The sequence below is a fragment of the Malaclemys terrapin genome, chromosome 4 (assembly GCF_027887155.1).
Source record: "Malaclemys terrapin pileata isolate rMalTer1 chromosome 4, rMalTer1.hap1, whole genome shotgun sequence".
NCBI lineage: Eukaryota > Metazoa > Chordata > Testudines > Emydidae > Malaclemys > Malaclemys terrapin.
In genome coordinates this window covers 77,826,667-77,849,477 of record NC_071508.1, presented here as the reverse complement: position 1 = coordinate 77,849,477, position 22,811 = coordinate 77,826,667, and the positions used below count along the sequence as shown (strand labels likewise).

The following is a 22,811-nucleotide window of genomic DNA, read 5'->3' as shown; positions in this document are numbered from 1 at the left end:
AAATACAATGGGCTATGGAAGAGTTTAGCCTTCCCGTAAATGTTTCAGCTGGCCTGTAAGTAATGGCTGCTATGACTCAGCAAGGGCATGTGACCAGACCACACGATACCGAACTCCATTTTGGGTACCTGTGTTTTTCCACAAACTGGGCTGGGAATTGTTTTTGGAACGAATGGTTCCCGACATATATTAAAGCTGTATAAAAGGGTTTGTGTGTAAGAGACATCATCTAGGGACCTCACTCCCCACACAAGAGAACTCCTGGGAACATCTGAGAAACAAAGTCTGAATTGGGGGAAGTGCTGGTCCCAGGCTAAAAGGGTTTCTAGCCTACGTATAGAAACCTGATGGACTGTATCATCACTAAGGCTACGTTTTAGTCATGGATATTTTTAGTAAAAGTCATGGACAGGTCATGGGCAGTAAACAAAAATTCATGGGCCAGTGACCTATCCATGACTTTTACTAAAAACACCCCTGACTAAAACTGGAGGGGGGACAGGAGACTCGGGGACGCCACAGGTGCTGGGGTGGTGGGGGTGCATCCCAGAGAAGCACCACAGGTGCTGGGGAGGGGAAGCACCGTGGGTGCTGGGGAGGGGAGGAAGTTGGTGGGGCTGGGGTAGGCTCCTTACCCACTCCGGGGAAGCGGGGCCCCAGCTCCCAAGAGCTCCATGTGCTGCCTCTGCTCCATCCCAAGCCCCGGTTCTGCAGCTCCCATTGGCTGGGAACTGCGGCCAATTGGGAGCTGCAGGGGCGGTGCCTGGCTGCCAGCAGAGGCAATATGTGGAGCTAAGGGAGAGGAGGCCACCCAGGTAAGCACTGGCCCCAAGCCTTAAGCCCCCCCCCTCCACCCAAACTCCTGCTGATGGGGGGTGGAGGGACCCCAAGACTGCTCTGGCAGCAGCCAGTGCGACTGACCCGGGGACTGCCCGAGCTGCTCAGGCAGCTCCTGGGCCAGCCACACAGGGCTGCTGCAGAAGTCATGGAAAGTCACAGAATCCATGACTTCGGTGACAAACATGGAGCCTTAAATCATCACCCTGGGTGAGAAATTGCTTATTCACATCCAATCTATCCAGTATCTTAGGCTGTTTGCAGTTTTGTGTATTTGTTAGGTAATCTGCTTTGATCGCTTTGCTATCACTTATAATCACTTAAAGTCTATCTTTTGTCGTTAGTAAACTTGTTTTTTTGCTTTATCTAAACTAATGTGCCTTTAGGTGAAGTGTGTTGAGGAAAAATCTCAGCATGGTTAACACAGGCTTGTTGCATATTTTCCCCACATGGAGGCAGTGGCGTAGCCAGGGTTGCAGCCGAGGAGGAGCAGCGGAGAAAAAAAGCGCCGGTCCTTCGGTGGCATTTCGGCGGCCTTGCGCATGCGCTGAAATGCCGCCAAAAGACGGAGCGGAGCATGCGCAGGGCCACCCCGCTTCCCCATCTGGAGCACTGTCTGGGGCACCGAGACCCCCGGCCACGCTCTCAGGGCCAGAGTCCCGGCCGGAGCGCCGGGAGCCAGCCCGCGGCCCCCTTCCGCCGGCAGCCAGCCCACGGCCCCCTTCCGCCGGCAGCCAGCCCACGGCCCCCTTCCGCCGGCAGCCATTTTTGGGGAATGTGGTCAGGGGAAGCAGCCACTTCCCCTGAACCCTGCTAGCTACGCTACTGCATGGAGGGGAGAGTGAACTATTTATGAACTTACATGGTACAGATCCCTGTGCCGTGCAAGATGGTAGAATTCTGGGTTTATCCTCCAGCAGTGGGGTGCATACCTGGGGAGCTGGGAAATTTTCTGGTATCTGCTGTTTGCATTCAGGTAGCTCAGTTTGGGTGAGTGGCGCCACCTGCTGTTGTGCTGGATGATAACAGGGCTTGGTGAGGCTGGCTGTAAATGTCCCACAAAGCACTGTGAGCAGGGCCAGCCCAGCTGGGTCATTAGAGGGGTACAACAGTTCCCGTGGTTCCCAAACTGCATCTCGGGGTGACAACCCATCACACCTATTACCAATGCCAGCTAGCAGCTGCTCCTTTAGCATAAATGAATAAAATCTGCACTGTGGATTTGAAGGTTCCAGGTTTAAACCTTGATGATTATCCATGGGGGGTGGGTGGGAGGGGGAGTGCAACAGAGGGTCCATTATAGAATAGAAAAGGCCTAGAAAATTCCATACCAAGAAACGTTAAGAATATTGTTAGGGTTACAAAATCAAGTTCAATTGTGACCATCTTTAGTTATTTGATCACATATTGATTCTCCCCCACAGAGCCCTCCTCATTCAGCGCACAAGCCAGTATTACAAAGTGAATGAGGTGGCTGTCCTTAAGACCTTTACGTCATCTGCAGACATTTGAATATGAGCAAATGAACGAGTGCCATACTGGTTGCAATCTATTTTAAAGTTTATTCTAGTGTCCAGCATAGTATCCAAGCCTTGTAATATTTTACTATATTATTCCTTAAAAATGAAAAGAGATTGTTGCTCAGAAGAACTTGAATACCCCTCCCCATATATATATTATATATATAATATAATATATATTTATATATAATATAAATATAACCAAGCAGTAACATCCTTAAGTTTACTCAGCCATCTCCACCTGCCAGGAAACTACATCAAGTTTGGTAATGGCACATTTCCCACTCTCCAGCATTTTCACCTTAAGTATCAGAGTCTGTAGTTTACATACAGAGGTAGAGTTTGGTTTTCTGAGAACAATCATTACAAATACTCTACATCAGTATAAATAATGAGGAATGTGATCAAATATGTTTTTTGACCTTTTTTAAAGAATGCTGTAGAGCCTGAATTTAGCAAACCATGAAATGGAACATTTTTTTCCCTGAGTAAGACTTTGACTTTCTCCTCTTAAATTTGATACCTTAGATTCCATATTCAAGTGTTTCATATGTTCAAAGCTTCCAGTTTCAGAGGAGTCAGAGATGGCATTTATCCTAGCTTGATCCGATAAATTAAGGGGTCTCCATGTTATAATACAATTGCTACGAATTGCTACAATACAACTGACGTCTACTGAAGAATCTGAATGCAGATGATCTCTAAGTAGTATAGGTTTGCGATGAAACCCTGGATCCAACATACTCAAAGTGTTCCTCTTTTGCAGCCTATATAAAAGTTCTTTGAATATGGCATATTAACCTCTCTCTACTACAGTTTACCTAAGTGCAAAATGGAGATATACCAGGACTTCCCCATCCTTTGCAAAGAGCATTGAGATCCACAGAAGAAGTGTGCCATATCACATTAAACAAAGCAGCATTCTTAACTGAACAATTACCAACCAGATGTTTTAGGTCATTCCACACCCCAAAATTCTGATGACATGATTACAAGTTAGAAAATCATACTACCAACTGATCTTTGGAGACTATATCCTATATTTGGGGGGAGGAAGGGAAGGCGATGGGAAGTCTTTTCCAAATCTATCTTCCATGACATTTTGCATTTAAACAGCTGCAATCTTGCTCCTCAAATAGTTCAAAAAGCTACCAAAATAGTCTTCCTAGCTCATGACCCTTTCCTTTCACCGTTTTCTCTACTCTCACACCACACCCACAATCCTTTTTCCAGTGTAAACACAAGTTGATCATTTACACCTCTAAGGTCTTCTACAGCTTAGCCCTGCCCTTTCTAGCTGATCTACTAACCTATAGGAATGCTGAGTCTATTGCCCACATTAAAAGCCATATACCTAATTCATGATAAACTGTAATAGAGCTAAAGCAATGGATTCTAAGATAGGGCTGTCTAGGTCATCCTCTCACGCATCAGCTTTGTGTCTGCCAGCAAGCATGCACACTGATCCTCAATCAGTCTATGGGCAGGCCTCTATTTGTCTTATGGGGGTAAGTTCCACGGATCTTGTAACAATCCCATAGCTTATGAAATGGTTTCTATGAGATGCTTGGCAGTAAAGAGCATTAGCCTCGTTTGCTGCGGTGGTTGTCCCAACACACAGTTTCTGAAGCAAATCTTCCCCTTGATAATGGTTCTCTTCTTTCCCATTAACTAATACATTTCCTTACCCAAAGCAGCATGTGCGGTGCTAGAAATATTCTGAGAAAGAGATCCATTTTAGCTATGTAGGGCTCGTTCCCACAATCACATACCATTCACACTCCAAGTGCTGTGTGTTTAAGCCTATGCCTTTGCTTGTAAATCAAAATAATTCACACAAAGGTATCTGCAAAACTGAGTGTTGAAAGTCTAGAGCTGCATGACTGAAGAGATCATTTAGGCCCTACCCACATGGGACAAGCAATGTTCAAACATAGTTGCTGGTAGCAGAATTGTAGCACAATTTTTCTCTAGAGTATGGGTAGGGTTTGTTTTGAGAACTGTGCAAGACAAGTTGTGCTGTAGGCTACAGTCGTAGACTGAGTTTTTATAGCACAATTTTCAGGAAAAGAATCTTTGCCATGTTTAAACCAGCTGTGTAACTTGCATAGGTCTGAGAGTGCTCACAAATCTTATGACAGAGGCTTTTATGTTTCCACTCCACCATTATGATAGCACCGAATAAGTGTTTTAACTTGTACTTTGTTGTCATGCTATCTTCACACTTCCGAATTAAGACAAGGGTAAGCAGGTGCACCATTAGTATGTAACGGCATAAGAAGGGTTATTCATCTTAGCACATTTCACATGTTAAAAATTATGTTTTATTCTTATGCTTCCTGTCACACTTAACATACCCCCACTTTCTCAAAGAAAGTAGCTATGGGAAAACATTGCACACTAAGATCCCAGTTCAGTGCCTACATGGAGCTCTACTGAAATCAATGGGACTTCAGGAGGGCACAGTTCTATGCTTGTATACAGTGAATTGCAGGATTGGGGCCTTTTAGTTTCATACTGTGAACAGGTGGTATTCCTCCTTTCTCATACCACTGCATACACACTCGATTTGATCCAAATTTACCCCTTTTCTGCAAAAAGTGGTCAATTTATTTGTACCACCACCTCATATACCTTGAACTAAGCTTTCCTCCAAACTTGTCTGTTACTGTGTTTTTCACCTTTCTGAGCCTGCTTCAGGTTCCCTCTGCCTCAAATACTCTGACTTTTGAATAGGAGCTAATAGAAGCTACCTGTTTTACACTTGGCTTGGCAACCAAATAATTCTGCATCTCTGTGACTGGTCCCAGCACCTGACCCACACAAACATAATCACTATTTCAATCCAACATCTAGCCACTGATCTTCATAATATACAAACTATGCACTTTAACTTTCGGTCAAGCTGAAAGCACACATCAATAGATGCTTGACCAAGTACTTGCATTATAGGTCAGAAACTCCCCATCATCTGGAACAATCAAGCTAGGTTTCTTAACTCTTATGTACAGACAGTCAGGATCAAACCTGAAAAATGCTCTTATAAGACAAAATGTACCTGCAAATGTCTTCCAAATTTTTAAATAGAAAGGGCCTGACATCCCATTAAAGTTTTCCATTAAGCAGGCGAAGAGAAAAGTTAAGATAGCTTGGGCCAAGGATAACCTGATCTCAAATATAGCTGCTTTTAAAAATTAAGTTGTATTGTATGTATGTTGTATGTCCTTCCCTCAAGGACAAGATGCTACTCTGACCTACACTTACATTTGGTGTTTTGATTGTCCTCTTCATGCTGGTTGTGCTGGTCAATGCCTTGGTCTCCTTGTAAATGCGATCAAAGGGAGTTGTACTGCAGACAGTGCTTCAGGGAGCACACACAAAATTAAACATGTGTCCTCCTCCCCAACTGTACAATGGACCTAGCAGAGCTGGAGGAGAAATTCAGTAAAGCAGTAGGCCAGATGGCCAGGCAAACTGGCATTTACAAGGAAAGTGAGGCAGGAGCTCAGTTGTCACTTTCAGTTTATCAAGTATGTCGCTCAGTCAATACTACCAGGAAATGTAGGGGCAGGCCAGCAGATACTCTGGCAGGCAGAAAGACCAAAAATATACTATTTTCTAGTTACCTTGCTACTATGTATATATACTTATACATGTATAGTGTATACACACACACAGGTTATTGCATTAACTCGCTGCTCCATGGATCATCCTGATGTGGAGTCTCTCCCTTGTTTAAACTAGTAGCACAATTACATTCAAATCTCAGATCAACTACATAACTGTTATTTAACTTTCCTTTTCTTTGTTTGCAACTAACAGAATAGGGGGAGAGAGAGAACACACATTATGGGACTATGTGGGATTTTATTAAGATTTCATTGCTGTGATATAAACTTCTGGTTAAGCTCCCCACCCCAGGAAAGTTTAAATGCTACACCTTGGGTCTGTTGAGGGCCTCTCTCTAGGACACTGTTGTATTGATTGCACCATCAACCTTTAAGCAAACCTCCAAATCAAGCAGTTCAACATAAACCCAACAGCTACCTTTCCCCTGACCAAGGGAACTCCTCCATACTCCTGTCAACTCTTCTCCAGTTCTTTTATAAGCCATATGCCTGGAAATCACCCTGCTCCAGGCCCTGACACGGGAGCCAGACTGCTTCTCATAGCCCTCCCCCTCAAACTCAGCTCTTTCAGCCTTCACAGAAATGAGGGCCTCACCAGGCAATCATCCCGATAATGCCGTCTATCAGGCCCAAACACCTATTCTTACACAGGCTGGATGCCCCTTAAAGAGACAAACCACCCTTTTACATGAGTTTGGTAAAGCTGTTTCTCTCCATCCATGGAGGCATAAATGAGTTAGGCAAATAAATCCTGATAGCATTGCATTTTGTTTACATCATTTGTGTTGGTCCTCTTTCAATTTCTCTGCTTTGCCACAGATGAAATGTATAATATTAGTTTTGCAACTGGTTGGATGAGTCTTAGTGACAGCCATAAGTGCAGTATGAAGTCAATTATATATTGGTCTGAACTTTACAACAAAATTTGTGATAAACAGACTTATATCCATTCCGCACATGTGCTCCTAATATCATTAAAAAGAGACCATTTGCTGTAATAGTAGATTTGCAAGAAATAGCATTTCAGGGTGGATGCAAACCTATCAAAGGAATTAATATTAACTGCTCTATAGGATCATAAATTTAACCTGAAAATAGCAACCAGTGCAACAGCTGAAACTCAATGGCTTTGTCATTACTGAGACAATAGAGATCCCTACACACACTGCAGGGAATTAGTTTGCTAAGTCATTTGGAGATTTTTACTATAAACTGGAACAGTAGTCCCTAGCCTCGTAGGCCTTGGCTACACTTGCGAGTTGCAGCGCTGTAACTCACTCCCCGTCCACACTGGCAAGGCATTTGCAGCGCTGCATCTCCTTGGTTGCAGCGCTGCATCTCCTTGGTTGCAGCGCTGCATGTACTCCACCTCTCCGAGAGGAATAGCGAGTGCAGCGCTGCCACTGCAGTGCTGCGGCGCCAGTGTGGCCGCCCAATGCGTGGTGAATGGCCTCCAGAATTATTCGGCAGTATCCCACAATGCCTGTTCTAGCCACTCTGGTCATCAGTTCAAACTCTACTGCCCTGGCCTCAGGTAACCAACCATGTGACTGACCCTTTACATTCCCCAGGAATTTTAAAAATTCCCTTCCTGTTTGCTCAGCCCGGCGTGGAATGCTATCAGCAAATATTTCCAGGTGACCATGCCGCCACGCGCCAAGCGAGCCCCAACATGGAGCAATGGCGAGTTGCTGGACTTCATCAGTGTTTGGGGGAGGAAGCTGTCCAGTCCCAGCTGCGCTCCAGCCGTAGGAATTATGATACCTTCGGGAAGGTATCAAAGGACATGATGGAAAGGGACCATGACCGGGACGCCCTGCAGTGCAGGATTAAAGTCAAGGAGCTGCGGAGTGCCTACCGCAAAGTCCGCAACGCAAACGGCCGCTCGGGTGCTCCCCCCGCGACCTGCAGCTTCTACAAGGAGCTGGATGCGATACTTGGGGTTAACCCCACCTCCACGCCGAGCACCACCATGGACACTTCAGAGCCAGTGTGTGGGGGGGGGGGGGAGGAGGAGGAGGAGGAAAACTGAAGTGATGGTGGTGGGTCGGATGGAGACACCCCGGAATCCCTGGAGCCATGCAGCCAGGAGCTCTTCTCGAGCCAGGAGGATGGTAACCAGTTGCAGCGGCCGGTATTTGGTGGAGGAGCAGGTTCCCGGTAAGCAGTTTTTTTTTTTCGGGAAGGAATTTTTTCGGTGCGGGCTCTTTGGGAGAGGAGGGTTAAGCATGCATGCCTAGATGTGGAATAGTGCATTGATGTGGTTTATCACATCGAAGTAATCGGCCTCGGTAATCTCTTCGAATGTCTCATCCAGAACGCGTGCAATGCGCTTGCACAGGTTTATAGGGAGAGCCACCGTGGTCCTTGTCCCAGCCAGGCCAACGTGTCTGCGCCACTGTGCCGCGAGGGGCGGAGGGACCATTGCTGCACACAGGCAAGCTGCATATGGGCCAGGGCAGAAGCCGCATTGCAGTAGAAGACTCTCCCTTGCTTCCCAGGTCACCCCCAGCAGCAAGATATCGTCCAGGACGAACTCCTGTGGAAAATGTTGGGACGGTGTTCAGTGTAGGTGCCCCCTGAAGCTGTTGGCTCTCCCCAAGGCACAGAAACGCAGAGGACAGTGCAGCCCTGAAACAATCAGTCCCCATTACTCACCATTTTGAGGCTCCCGTAGGATGTGTGCTCTGTTTCGGACGGGAAAATTATGCTATTGTGTAGACCCTGTGTGTTTTCTACTCCTTAGGTGCGGGGGGAATCATTACTCTGTCTGGTATAAACAATGCTGCCTCTGTTAAATGTTATGTTTTGCCTATACAGCTGCATCAAACTTGAGACCTCAGCCGTCTCTCTTATCGCCTGCTCAGAGACTGCAAAGACTCAGGAAGAGACCGCGAAAAAGCAAAGAAGACATGCTGCAAGAAGTGATGCGGCAATCTATTAAAGAGAACGAGAAGGCACAGGACTGGAGGGAGAGAGAAAGCAGGATCCGCCAGGAAAACGCAGCGCACCGGCAGCAAAGCACCGCGCACCGGCAGCAAAGCACTGATAGGCTCATCAGCATCCTGGAGCGCCAAGCAGATGCTATCCAGGAGCTGGTAGCCATGCAGAAAGAGGAGCAGTACCAAAAACGCAAACGCCACCTCCCCCACAGCCCTTGTCCCAAAACTCTTTCCGTTGTGCCCCACTGTCACCTCCAACCCACTTTCCCCAACTTCCGTGTTCTTCACGCCACCCGCTGCCTCCAACACCAGTATCTTCACCACCCAACCCTGAAGACCACGACCCTTACCCTCTGCACTCAACCCCCATCACCATGCAGTATAGCTGCCCTGAAGTGCCGCACTCACTGCACAGCACACCAGACAGGACACACACGAATCTGTGACTGCACTGTTCCCCACTCCATCCCCTTTTTTCTTTTCAATAAATGGATTCTTTGGCTTTGAAAACATTCTTTATTATTGCATAAAGTAAAAGACTCCTTAGCCCAGGAAATAAACAGGCACTGCAAGTCTGCTTGTCTGCTAAGCAGACACTGATTCCTAAAGATTGGAACTACTGCACTTCACTCCAGTGCAGGGCACCAGATATCACTGCTGGTTTTCAGCCTCAAATTGCTCCCTCAAGGCATCCCCAATCCTTGCAGCCCCGCGCTGGGCCCCTGTAATAGCCCTGCTCTCTGGCTGTGCAAATTCAGCCTCCAGGTGTTGAACCTCGGAGGTCCATGCTTGAGTGAAGCTTTCACCCCTCCCTTCACAAATATTATGGAGGGCACAGCATGCGGATATAACCGCGGGGATGCTGCTTTCTGCCAAGTCCAGCTTCCCATACAGAGATCGCCAGCGGGCCTTTAAACGGCCAAAGGCACACTCCACAGTCATTTGGCACTGGCTCAGCCTGTAGTTGAGCCGTTCCTTGCTGCTGTCAAGGCTCCCTGTGTAGGGTTTCATGAGCCATGGCATTAACGGGTAAGCGGGATCTCCAAAGATCACAATGGGCATTTCAATTTCCCCTACCGTGCTCTTCCGCTCTGGGAAGAAAGTCCTGGCCTGCATCTTCCTGAACAGCCAAGTGTTCCGAAAGATGCACCTTTCCGGGCCAGCCTGTGTTAATGTCAATGAAACGCCCACGGTGATCCACAAGCGCCTGGAGAACCATAGAGAAATACCACTTCCGATTAACGTACTCGGATCCTAGGTGGGGTGGTGCCAGAATAGGAATGTGTGTCCCATCTATCGCCCCGCCACAGTTAGGGAACCCCATTTGTGCAAAGCCATCCACTATTTCCTGCACGTTACCCAGAGTCCCGGTTCTTCTGAGTAGGATGCGATTAATGGCCTTGCAAACTTGCATCAACACGATTCCGACGGTCGACTTTACCACTCCAAACTGGTTTGCAACTGACCGGTAGCTGTCTGGAGTTGCCAGCTTCCAGATTGCAATAGCCACCTGCTTCTCCACTGGCAGGGCAGCTCTCAGTCTCGTGTCCTTGCGCCGCAGGGTGGGGACAAGCTCCTCACACAGTCCCATGAAAGTGGCTTTTCTCACCCGAAAGTTCTGCAGCCACTGCTAGTCATCCCAGACTTCCATGACGATGTGATCCCACCACTCGGTGGTTGTTTCCCGAACCCAAAAGTGGCGTTCCACGGTGCTAAGCATGTTTGTGAATGCAACAAGCAATTTCATGTTGCACGCGTTACGCGTCTCGATAGCATCGTCGGACTCCTCACCCTCACTTTCACTGTCACTTTGGATCTTAAGGAATAGTTCAATAGCCAAACGTGACGTGCTGGCGAGACTCGTCAGCATACGCCTCAGCAGTTCGGTCTCCATTTCCCGCAGACAGATCGTGCTGCACAGAAACCGTTGAAAGATGGTGCCAGAGGTGGACGGAAATAAAGGGATTTCTGGGATGCGAAGCGATGCATCACGGGGCATTGGGACAGGACCCAGAATCCCCCGCACCCACGCCCCCTTCCCATAACCCATGGCGCCAGAATGGGAAAAGGTGCTCCGTGGGATAGTTGCCCATAATGCACCGCTCCCAATAGCGCTGCAATTGCCGCAAATGTGGCCACGATAGTGCGCTGGGCAGCTGTCAGTGTGGACAGACTGCAGCGCTCTCCCTACTCAGCTTCACGAAGTCAGGTTTAACTCACAGCGCTGTACATCTGCAAGTGTAGCCAAGGCCTTAGACAACTATATCAGTTTACCAGAGTAGTACAGATGAGATCTCTCTGTTGTACTGAAAATTCTTAGGTTTGGGCTCATCTTCTCATCCAAGCTTCATTCAAGGCACTGTTAACTGCCTTGTCCTGGGAGGGGGGAGGGGAGGAGGGCGGCACAGCTGTTTCACAGGGTTGTGAATAGAGAAGTGATTTCTGATGTTGAGGGCCTTGAAATAAAGTCAGTACAGGTCAACAGGAGCCAGTGGAGAGTGCAATACACAAGCATGAGATGTTCTCAGCATTCTCGCTCTCCCTTATAAAGTAGGGCCGTATCAAATTCAGGGTCCATTTTGGTCAATTTCACAGTCCAAGGATTTTAAAAATTGGAAATTTCATTATTTCAGCTATTTAAATTGGAAATTTCATGGTGTTGTAATTGTAGGGATTCTGACCCAAAAAGGACTTGGGAGGGGAGGCGGCAAGGTTATTGCAGGGGGGTTGTAATATTACTATCCTACCTCTGCACTGTTGCTGGTGGCGGCACTGCCTTCAGAGCTGGGCAGCTGGAGAGCGGCGGCTGTTGGCCAGGACCCCAGCTCTGAAGGCAGAGCCGCCACCACCAGCAGCAGCACAAAAGTAAGGATGGCATGGTAGGGTATTGCCACCCCCACTTTGGCACAGCTGTCTGCAGAGCTGAGCCCTCAGCTCTCTGGCTGCCCAGCTCTAAAGGCAGCAGCGAAGAAGAGTGGCATGGAATGGTTTTGCCACCCTTATTTCACCCCACCAGCAGCAGCACAACTGTCTTCAGAGCTGTGCACCCAGCCAACAGCCGCCGCTCTCTGGCCGCCCTGCTCTGAAAGCAGCGCAGAAGTAAGGGTGGCAAAAATGTAACCCCCCTAAAACTCCGTTTTAGTTCACGACCCCCAATTTGAGAAATGCTGGTCTCCCCCATGAAATCTGCACAGTATAAGGTAAAAAGCACACAAAAGGCCAGATTTCACGGGAGGTGGCCAGATTTCACGGTCCGTGATGCGTTTTTCATGGCCGTGAATTTGGTAGGGCCCTACTTATAAGGGTACAGAACGCAGCATCTTGCAAAAAGGCTGGTGTTTCTATATTGTCTCCACTTTCAGCTTCTGATGCAGTGAGTAACCTGTAGTCCAATTTGCAGAGAAATGTGTGGATCACTGTGCTAAGTGAAGGTCAGGGATGGTGTTACTTGTCACTGTTGCTTATTTAAGTATCCAGGATTAGTGACTAACCTAATAAGACCCAGAGGCTTCATATTATCTTCCCATCACCATCACTTAAGCCTTGCCTACACATAGTTGGGTTCGTCTACATTGCAATCATAGAGTACGACCGCAACATGAGTAGACATATCTGAGCTGGCTTTAATCTAGCTTGCTTGAGTCCCAGAGCAGTGAAGCTTCAGCAGCCCACATTTCAGTTTATGCTCTATAAGCCTGCCCAGAATCCTGGGTAATTACTCATGGGGCTAGTCTGTGCTGACACAAAAGCTGCTGTGGCTTCACTGCTCTGGGACCTGAGCTAGCTAGATTAAAGTTACCTCATGTGCGTTGGCGCAAGCTACAATCATGCCACATGACTGCAGTATAGACATACCCTCATGCACCTGCACTTCAGATACTTAATCTCCACCTGGGCTACCTCTATAGCTCTGAATAAGTCAAACCTCAAGTTCAGTTCTCCCTTCCATAAAATTGTAACTATACTTTCTTTGTAAATACTAACCCTGACAACCACCTAAGTGCTATTACCACCAGGTTAAGACCTTAGTCACCAATCAGTGTTCGCCACTTCCCATTTACTTTGGCATTACTCAAACTGGCAATAAAATTGAGTCTGCTCCAAATCTGAGCCTCATGACTGTAAACAGGGAGTCTCCATGGCAAGTTAGAGTCCTCAGTGAACAGAAGAGGGAAAGCTATGGGGGCACCAACACCCAGAACACAGGCTCATAATTAAAGTAGGACCTGGGAGGCTAGAATACCAGTGAAAATTGTGAAGTAGTAGCAAATGAACCCAAGAACTAGTGATTTGGAGAAAGTAATTAGATCATTCAACAGAATACTGCAGGATACCCTAGAGTGTGAAAATCAGACAAGTGCCAACATGTGGCCTCACTTAAGCACTACACACAAAGCTGCACTGCCTAAGGGCTCCTACTGCCAAGTTTAAGAGAAAGAAAGAAAATAGCTGCAGAGGACAGCCCCATTGAAAATGTGTAGCCACCTGTCTTGCTCAATTAAAAATTATTGTATTGAATAGTAACAATAATTATACAATTGATTGAATGACCAATTGCTCTGGTAACAAGACAGACTCACCTGAAAGAATTGTGGACCTAACTAAAAACCAGTAATGTTTTGGAAAATTAAAACAAAAAGAAAAAGATGCACTGGTAGGAATTTAGGTTTACACTCAATTTATTAAGTGTACTATCTACTTGTACCAAAGGAGTATGCTCTCATGTAGCATCTGGCACCACTCATGTGCTTCCACTACTAAAGTGGTAAATAGTCCCTCTGATATCTTGTTGTCATAGGCAGTGGAGGACTGTCTGTTGTGGTTCATTTATTACAGTGCTAAGATGTTACATGATCATATTTTGGCATTTGAAGAAAGGGCATTTACTGATGCAGCAATAAAACTAGACTATCTTTCAATCCACTTGGCAAGGGAAATAACTTCAGTTCTGTTTTTAACTTACGAAAACCCAAATTAATGAAAAATTAAAATTCAATGCAGACCTGCTGGGGTGAGAATGGAAACTCAATGACCACAGACCAGCTATTAAGTTAGGATTTTGATGTAAATTAGAATGAGATTTCTATAATCATCTCCTTTGGGGTTAAGACAAAGGAACAAGTTCAGAGATGGGAAATAAATCAAGGTAATAAGGTTACTCTGCATAATAAACCATTCCAATGGGAAAGCTACAAGATCTCCAGCTCCACATTAGAAATGCATTTACAATATGCCAGACAGTTCCTTGGTGACAACGTTCACAGTGAACAATGATCACATGTTCACCCAGCTGAGGTCAGAAAAGCATACACTAGCTGCTGGGTCATCCCTGTGTCCTCTAAGTCTGTAGTTTTTAATAAATGATTTACCTTGCCAATGTCAGCACAAGACAAGTTAGAGATTGTTGCTTTCTGCAATGAAACAAAATGACCTGAAGTCCAAACAAAATCATGCCATTGATGAACTGAAACCCTCAAGATTATAAGTACCTTCTCCTTGGTAGAGAATTCCTTCAACAGGATATGCTGGATATATGTTAACTTACAAAACGTTCTTTGCTGAAGGTTACTAGAGTTTTTGCTGCATAAGCCTTAGTTATCAGAAACAGATAAGACTACAACCTCAGTCATCTCTGGTGTTGTACAGCATTTGTATTTGCTAGGATACAAACTTAATGGCACCTAGATACTAATATATATATTATATAATTTATATATATATAAAAAACAATTAAATGAAAGCAACCTTCAGGAAATAGAACTTTGGAGCCTTTTTTATACGAACTATATCTCAAGGTGCTTTAATAGAAATATCACCAGAGGGAGGGAAAAATTAATAAGGAACCTGCTGAAGTAGAATATTTTCAGCCAGGATTGGAAAGGAGGTGGGAGATGATGAGGCAGAGACCTAGAAAGGATGTTAAAGAAGATGCAGATGCAAAGGGGGCTTGCTCCAACAGTGCTGAGACTGTAAAAACAGACGGGGTCTTTTCACATTCACTAGTAGAGCCTTATGCTATTGCAGCAAACGTCCAAGGTTTGCTTGACGAGAGAACAAAAGAAATGCTTATTACTTGGAATGAATCCCCGGGGCAGCTGATACACCATAAATAAAAAGTGATGCTCCTTGAAACTTGTAGTACCTAAGCTGAAGAGGAACTAGGCATGCTATTTTATATTTGGAAAAGTTGATAACCATAAGCTTCTTCAGTAATATTAGCAATTGCACTGTAGAAATTCAAACCGACAACAACGTAGATTTCAGTTTAATAGGAACAGCCAGGCATCCCCAACTAGAACACTGAGAAAAACACTGCTTAATAGGGATTTCTCTTCCTGGGTTTTTCTAGGATAATATTACCTTCTGACTAAGAACGTTGGGATGTTTAGCAATCTGAATGTCTTCCTGGAAGAGAAACACACACCTAGACAGAAGCCATTACTCTCTCAAAACTGGAACTTCCCATCCATTCTTCCTACCATCATCCAGAGAATTTAGATCTCATTCAGAAAGATACACTGAACAATTGCACCACCTTAAGAACAATCATAGTTACAAACTACTGAAGAATAAGCCATCTCACCACACTACATACAATTTAACAGCCCATTTCACTAGCCCCCCCCCCCCCCCAAAGTGGCTCCTTCTTAGAGAGGGAAGACAGGATGTCTAAGTCTCTAACACACCTTTCCCTATTTTCTCTGATTCATCAATTAGAGAAAGGGAGAATATGCCCTGACTTTCTCCATTCTAGGGTTTCCTCTCCTCCTTTTCCTTTCAGAATGCTGAATTGGCTTTTGAACTGAAGTTTAGGCTAAAAGTCTATTTAGTGTAAAGTAGATTTTGATTGTTTCTCTTTACAATACAGAGGGAACAAATCAGTAAGAAAAGAGCAAAATCAATGGAAACTACTTTGCTTCAGTAATTGATTGAACTGGGACAAACCTTAGTATCAAAATGAAAAGCTGTAACCAAGAATATACAAATATTGTAGAGTGGAGATAACAGCTAGCTGCATTTCAGTGCAAATATCACTTCTGTCTCATCCTAAATCAGCTCATAGGAATGGGGAAGAGGATCAGGAAAGAAAATCCCAAACTTATCCATACTTCAGATTTTAACCAGCAAAGAGATTCAGCTACAAAAGCAACAGGCACAGCAGTCACTTTCCACGTCTTCCAGATAAAGGACAGCGAGATCTGCTAATAGCAAAAGGATTGTTTGAAGCTTCACCACAGGTGTACTGAGCACTTATTGCATAGGAGAACTAAGCTACTTCCGGTGTTGTGACTCAGAACTCAGATTTCTTTTTCTTTTGTGTCACCATCTATAAATTTGAACATTCTTAGCGAGTTACACCCAGACACTGAACCTGAATGTTCAAAACATAGCTTTAGTCTGAACTTACATTCAATTTCCCCAAGTACTTAGCTCTACTGATTAATAACCTCAATAGCCATTGAGGGCCTGCTGGGTTGTCAGTACTTCATTGGTGAATATTACAGAGTCTCTAATCAATTCCTAGAAACTCTGGTGCTACTTGAAACAGACATTCAGCCAACAGGCACCACACGTGAAGAACTAGCTAAGCAGTTATGACTACGAGCTAGTCAGTGAGATGAGCTCTCAGATCAGCCTGGCTTTGTACCAACACACTGAGTTCAGTCTAGGTATCACCACCCAGAACAAGTATTACCCTATACTAGACTCAAGGAGTAGGAAGAAGTACCCATACCCTATGCAACAACTGTCAGGGAGTTTCTTCTGGAGAAATTACCATGTGACATCAACATGCCTCCATCTACAAAATGAAACCTACACATCTGCTCGTCCTGACCCTTTCAGCATCTTCTCTGGGACACTCTGGTACCAGACAGGGAAATGGCAAAGACAAAGTTTCATCAGTTGCCAAATGGAAGGGAGGGGAGGAGAGAGATGCATCTAACAGGGGTTCCTGCCCTGGGCACCTTGCAGGGATCAGACCTAACTAGGCCCACCCTGACCGGCAGCAGAGAGAGATTCCCTGGGAACCGGCTCTGCGAGGGGGGCGAAAGAGCTCAGGTAGCCGGCGGGGAAAATCATAGCAACAACGGTCACGCTGGGGAAGACAAGCGGGGTGGGCTGGTGGGTGGGACGGACTTGTCACCATGGCGATGTCTCCAAGGGAACGGAGGGAGGAAAATGGCACGATAGCTTGGAGAGGGGTGTCGTAGGACAGACCCAATGGGGATACCCTAAGAGATCTCCATGGCGACAGCAGGGAGGCGGTTTCCACAGTCTCGTTGAGAACTGGCTACCCCCACGCTATAGGGGTGTTCGTCCTGAGGGGAGGCATCTCCAGGGTGACGGTCTCTATGGGACCCCTTACCTGCTGCTGTATCTTGCCATCCTCGGTGACCACCCAGTGGGTGGTGGCGGCGCCCGGCCGTGCCCCTAAACCCAGCAGCAAAGCCAGGCCCAGCACCCGGCCCCATACCGGCCAACGCCGGCCCCACCCGGACGCTCTTGTTGCCGCCGCCATCTTCCCCGATCCCAGCCTTCCTGGACTACCCGGAACCGGAAATACCTGCTCCGCCATTTTGGGGTGGGAGCGAGGGCAAGGAGAGGGCGGGACTCTGGCCCGTCCGGAGGGGAGGGGGTGTGTCTCCTCCGTCAGCGGCTTCTCTTGCCCTGCCGTGCTAGAGCCGCAATGGTTTCGGTGGCCTGTACGCGCCGGGTCCTAACGCTGAGCCTGCAGCGGGCCGGGCTGCTGGGGCTCAGGCCTGGCTGTGGCCTGGGAAGGGCAGGGCCGAGCGCTCTGCTGGGAGTAGGAGAGCCACGACCCTCCTCACTGGGGCCGGGCCTCTCGCCTCGCCTAGGTGAAGGGCTGGAAACAGGAGAACAGCCCTAAATGTCCCCTGTGCGGTGAAGCCCGCTGCAGGGTGTGTGCTGGGTTCCCCCCGCTGCCGGAGCGGGGCCTGGGGTGTGTGCTCGGTTCCCCTCGCTGCCGGATCGTAATCCAGTGAACTCTTCTTCCCTCTTCTCTGCCTGCTGCCTCCTCCCCTGCATGTTCTTTTCTGTCCCCCACAACCTCTTTCCATTCCTTACTTCTTCATTCTAGTTTATTCTGCCCAACTCTTGCTTTCACTCCTTCAGTCTGTACACTCCCCTACCATATTAAGGGTTTAAAAATGTACTTGACTCCTAATAGCCAAAGAATTAAACTAAAATGATGGTGCTACTGTCTAGGAGCAACACAGAGTTGAAAAGTCAAGCCTCTTTCTTCCTCACACCCAACCAGTGGGATTCCTGCCAAGGTGCTGTCCCTGGAGTCTGCTGACTGCTTTGGGGTTCCCATTTTTTGTAGTCTCCGGCTAGCCACCTGCTAATAAATTTGAAGTGTCTACTTCAGAACACCTCTGGCTGCTAGGAAGGTGAAGCAGCATTTTCACCCTCTCTTCTCAGTCTCCTGACTTCTCCAATATAGAAGAGAATCTCCCCTAGCCTCCCATTTTAAGTTTTCAGCCCTAGTGAATAGTTCCAGTGGTTTCTATGGCAGCTGTGCAAAACTTACACAAATGAAAACAGAATGAAGTGAACCTGCTGCTTTTCAATGTGGTCAGTTTTCACTCTGCTGTAGCTTGGGACTCTGAGAAGCTTGAGGTGCTAGAGTTGTCTGCAGATTCAGACAGACATCCTGTAGGCTTATACTTTTACTTCACATTTGGAAGGTCATCTTCAAACCAACATAGACTAGAGCCTTCAATTATTCTTATCATTATTCTCACCACTGTGTCCTATCAGGAGAAACGACTTTTTTGGGGGGGGGGGGGGGGTGGTATTGTGTGAGGAGTAGGTTGAAGTGTTCATCCTGACTTCCTGCAGAAGTGAGTTGCAGATTTGTGGGCCAGTCTATGTCAAAACTCTGTCTTTATTTTGAGAACACTCACCATTGAGAATGATAGCTCCATCATATCTGTGGAATATAGCTGGTTAGGAAGGTAATATCAGGTAGGCTGAAATGGTCCCTCAGGTGACTTGGGCCATTCCTACAATAAATAGGCTTTGAGGTCCATGACTAAGTTGTAAACATTTCCTGACCATTTGTGGACAGGAAGCTAAAGTCTTGTCTTCAATTTTTTGTTTTGTTTTTTTTAGCAACTGGCATAACTACGCTGATGCAAACTTTATTGTAGATCTAGTCCATTTGTGCAAACTGCACTTTGAATCTGTACAGTTTACCCATTTCAAACAGGCAAGGCATAAGACTTCGGATTTAGTCATCTAAGAAGATAACTTGGTTGTCCCAAGTTTTGGAGTTGTGGTTCCATTCTGTCACATACATTAAGATTAAATATTGTTGATTTTGTAAAGGCATTTTTCTGCATTCTGCTTGTTCTATTGTGGACTGCTGGACCTGGGATTTATCATTTGTATTCATTTTTTTTAACGTGACAGTCTTATGTCTAGTTTTGTCTTCACTTTAATGTAAATTAATGCCACTTCTACTACTAGTCAGAGATGGAAGCTAATCATAATTTATTTAAAATACAATAATTCTAATTCCTTAAATTATATGCATATACAAAAGCACTACATTGTATATCACTTAACATATAACATCTAACAAAACCACAAAATAAATGAAAAGTTCAGTCATCCAACAGCACATACTCTTCACATTCCTCCATGCATAGGCACAGACTTTGCTAACAGCAGAACCACCATATACTACACACACCACAACTTTGACTCAGGTCTCACAGGGATACCAGAATTTCAGAATCTCCTTTCCCCAAATTTGCTCCCACAAGGCAGAATGGAAGTTGCAACATGTGGTTTGTGTTGGTTGTGCTAGTCTCAACTTTTTCAACGAGTTAATGACAGGGTAGGTTTGAAGGGTTAGTAACAAGCTACTGTGTTTGTTAGCGTAGAAGGCTCAAAAACTTTCACTGGAGTCAGAAGTGATTGTTTCTTAAAATTAACACCAATTAACTCAAATTTAACAAATTCTCTTAATCTTCAGAAAATTAAGTTTATTTCCTATAACACCTAATAAGTTCAATTCCTGCTTTAAAAGAAGCACTGAAGAGAACCTTAAATAAGGAATTGCTACTGGCACCTTCATAGTTATGGATAACGTCCTCCTGGCTAGGAATCCAGATCTCCATATGCAGAATAGCCCTCGTCCAGTGATTCTCAAACTTTTCTACTGGTGCCCCCTTTCACATAGCAAGCCTCTGAGTGCAACCCCCCCCTTACAAATTAAAAACACTTTTTTATATATTTAACACCATTATTAATGGTGGAGGCTGACAGCTCATGCCCCCAATAACCCCCTGAGGGGTCCCAACCCCCAGTTTGAGAACCCCTGCTCATGTCTAATCCTTTGCTAGAGCTACCTACTCTTGCTGCTGAATGCTCAATCTGAATATGTGCACAACTATATTCTGTCCTTCTCCATCTTCAAACTCAGAGAATAGCCTGATGGATATAGAAGCATCTGCATTATGCTGTTTCACTAATAGTGGCATCAGATTCTGAAATGTGCTCTGCTACACATTTGAAGGCTTGTTTCTGATTTATTGTGGAAAACCAAGTTCTGCTACTTCAGTACTACAGGGCATTAAGGTCAGTGCTTCCCCTAAGATCACCAACTTAAAGGTATGTGGAATGATATTGAAAAGCTTTTAAATATGCAGTTGCACTACTAGCTGTGGATTTGATGGTGTTGACATGTCATTGTAGAGGCAGTTATTTACAGAGCACTTTTTCCTTCTCCTTCATTACCTGAGCAAAGTGACCTAGAGATTTAAAGCATACAGTGCCATAATTATTGTAATGAGACAATTCTGTTAGATTTTATTACTAGGACACTGTGTGCAGTCAAAGCATTGAAGCCTTATGAATGGTGACTGCAGTAGGCCTGGTGAAATTGGCATCTGCAAGCTATATTTTCCCTATTAAAATCAAACCAAAGTGTAGCTTCCAGCTCAGTTTACAAGGTTGTGCAGATTGCTGCGCTGCCTTTTCTGGGTTGAATGGAAACATTAAACCATTGCTGGTCTTCTTGGAAGGAAACTGAACTTTGCCTTTGAACTACACGGAAAATCCAAATCTTTCCCACTCCCTACCTCTCATCACAGTAGTAACAGAACACATTCAAGCATCCCAAGCCATGCTCAACAGTGCACTTTCTGAAGGTATTGTGTGGCTGACTGGCAGCAGTACCCAATATCATTGAACCTTCCTATGATTTCTTTACTGAACTTTTCTGGAATGCAGGAAACTTGACATACACTTCCTTGTTCTGAAGGTACTTCTGTTTGATTTAGACTCTTGGACAGTAGCCTGAGGAGGTCTGAAACCTTAAATTTGACCCTATAGGCATCTGGAAACCAGAGAAAAGAGCAAAACACAGCAATGGTGTCTCAGCAAGCCTGTGTTGCTGAACAGATAGGCTGTTTTAATCTGAATCAATTTAAGGTAGTTTTCTTTTTAAGAAAGGAATGAAACATCAGCCATAGGTACAGAGAATTATAGTAAACAAGCTTGGAGGCCAAATGAATGTGCTCACAGAAGTTAAATCCAAATCAACATAGGGCCTTAAGATTCTTCTAAAGTGGAGACATGCTTCTTGGAAGTCTGACTACTTGATAGAATTTGCTTGGCCTGAAAATCCTACCAAATAAAATGAGGCAGAGAGTAGATGGAAGTAAACTCATTTCACAGAGATCATTTCAATAGCCTCTAGCTGCTAATGAATCTAGTCACTGCCAATGGGAGTTTGGATCTACAATGTTATATGCTACTTTTATACTGGCATCCCACCTAAATAAAGGTAACTGCAAAGAACTTGACTTAGGAATGAAAAATCATATGCACAGCTATATGAAGAATAACTAGCTAGATGGTAATACTGCTGAAAAGGATCTGGAGATTATAGTGGATCACAATTGAAGGAGTCAATATAATGCAGATGCAAAAAAGGCTAATATTCTGGGGTGTATTATGAGGAGTTTTATCAGTAAAAGACAGGAGATAATTGTCCCACTCTGCTTGACACTGGTAAGGCCTCAGCTGGAATACTGTGTCCAATTCTGGATGCTACATTTTAGGAGAGATACGGACAAATTAGAGGGAGTCCATAGGACAGCAACAGAAATGACAACTTTAGAAAATCTGACCTAGGAGGAAAGGTTTCAAACAAACAAAAATAGGCGTGTTTAGACTTGATAAAAAGAGGACTGAGTGGGAACCCAATAAGTCTTCAAACATGCTAAGGGCTATTATAAAGAGGATGGTGATCAATTGTTCTCCATGTTCACTGAAGGTAGGACAAAAAATAATGGGCTTAATCTGCAGCAAGGGAGATTTAGGCTGTATATTAGGAAAAACTTTCTAACTATAAGGGTAGTTAAGCTCTGGAATAGGATTCTAAGGGAGACTGTAGAATCCCCATAATTTGAGGTTTTTAAGAACAGGTTGGACAAACACCTGTCGGTGACAATCTAGGTTTACTTGGTCCGGACACAGCACAGGAGGCTGGATGCTGACTTCAAGTCCCCTCCAGTCCAACATTTCTATGAATTGTAGCATGGATCATTGCATTCAGCTGACCTAAACTCATGCTCTTTCTATTAGGTGTATCTTTCATTTCCTATCTGAAACTTTGCTTGTAGTGTTGATTTAGAGAGTTAAATAGCTACAACATTGTCTTAATGGTGGCTGCTTCTAATTTGTAGATTAAACAATTAATTCTATATTTGTGAAATAATCAGGGAGATCCTATTGGAATGAAAGCCATTAGAAAATTATAAGATACTGTAATGTCCCATTAGTGAGCCATCACAAAATGGTCTTAAAGTATGAAACTGTTTAAAACTACAGTAATCATGAAACAG

At 45.2% G+C, this 22,811-nt stretch overlaps 1 protein-coding gene and 1 long non-coding RNA gene across 3 annotated transcripts in view; one reads left to right on the top strand and one right to left on the bottom strand.

The window, feature by feature from the left end:
- Positions 1–17,458, bottom strand: part of TTC17 (tetratricopeptide repeat domain 17) — an 86,970-nt gene extending 69,512 nt beyond the window's left edge. For both annotated transcript variants that reach the window (XM_054026841.1, XM_054026840.1), the window contains exon 1: positions 17,297–17,458. In XM_054026841.1, coding sequence (XP_053882816.1) covers positions 17,297–17,449 — 153 coding nt within the window. In that variant the 5' untranslated portion in view covers positions 17,450–17,458. The remainder of the gene's footprint in view (positions 1–17,296) is intronic.
- The window catches only part of LOC128836507 (uncharacterized), a 172,130-nt gene that overhangs the window by 56,479 nt on the left and 92,840 nt on the right, over positions 1–22,811 (top strand). The window lies entirely within an intron of this gene.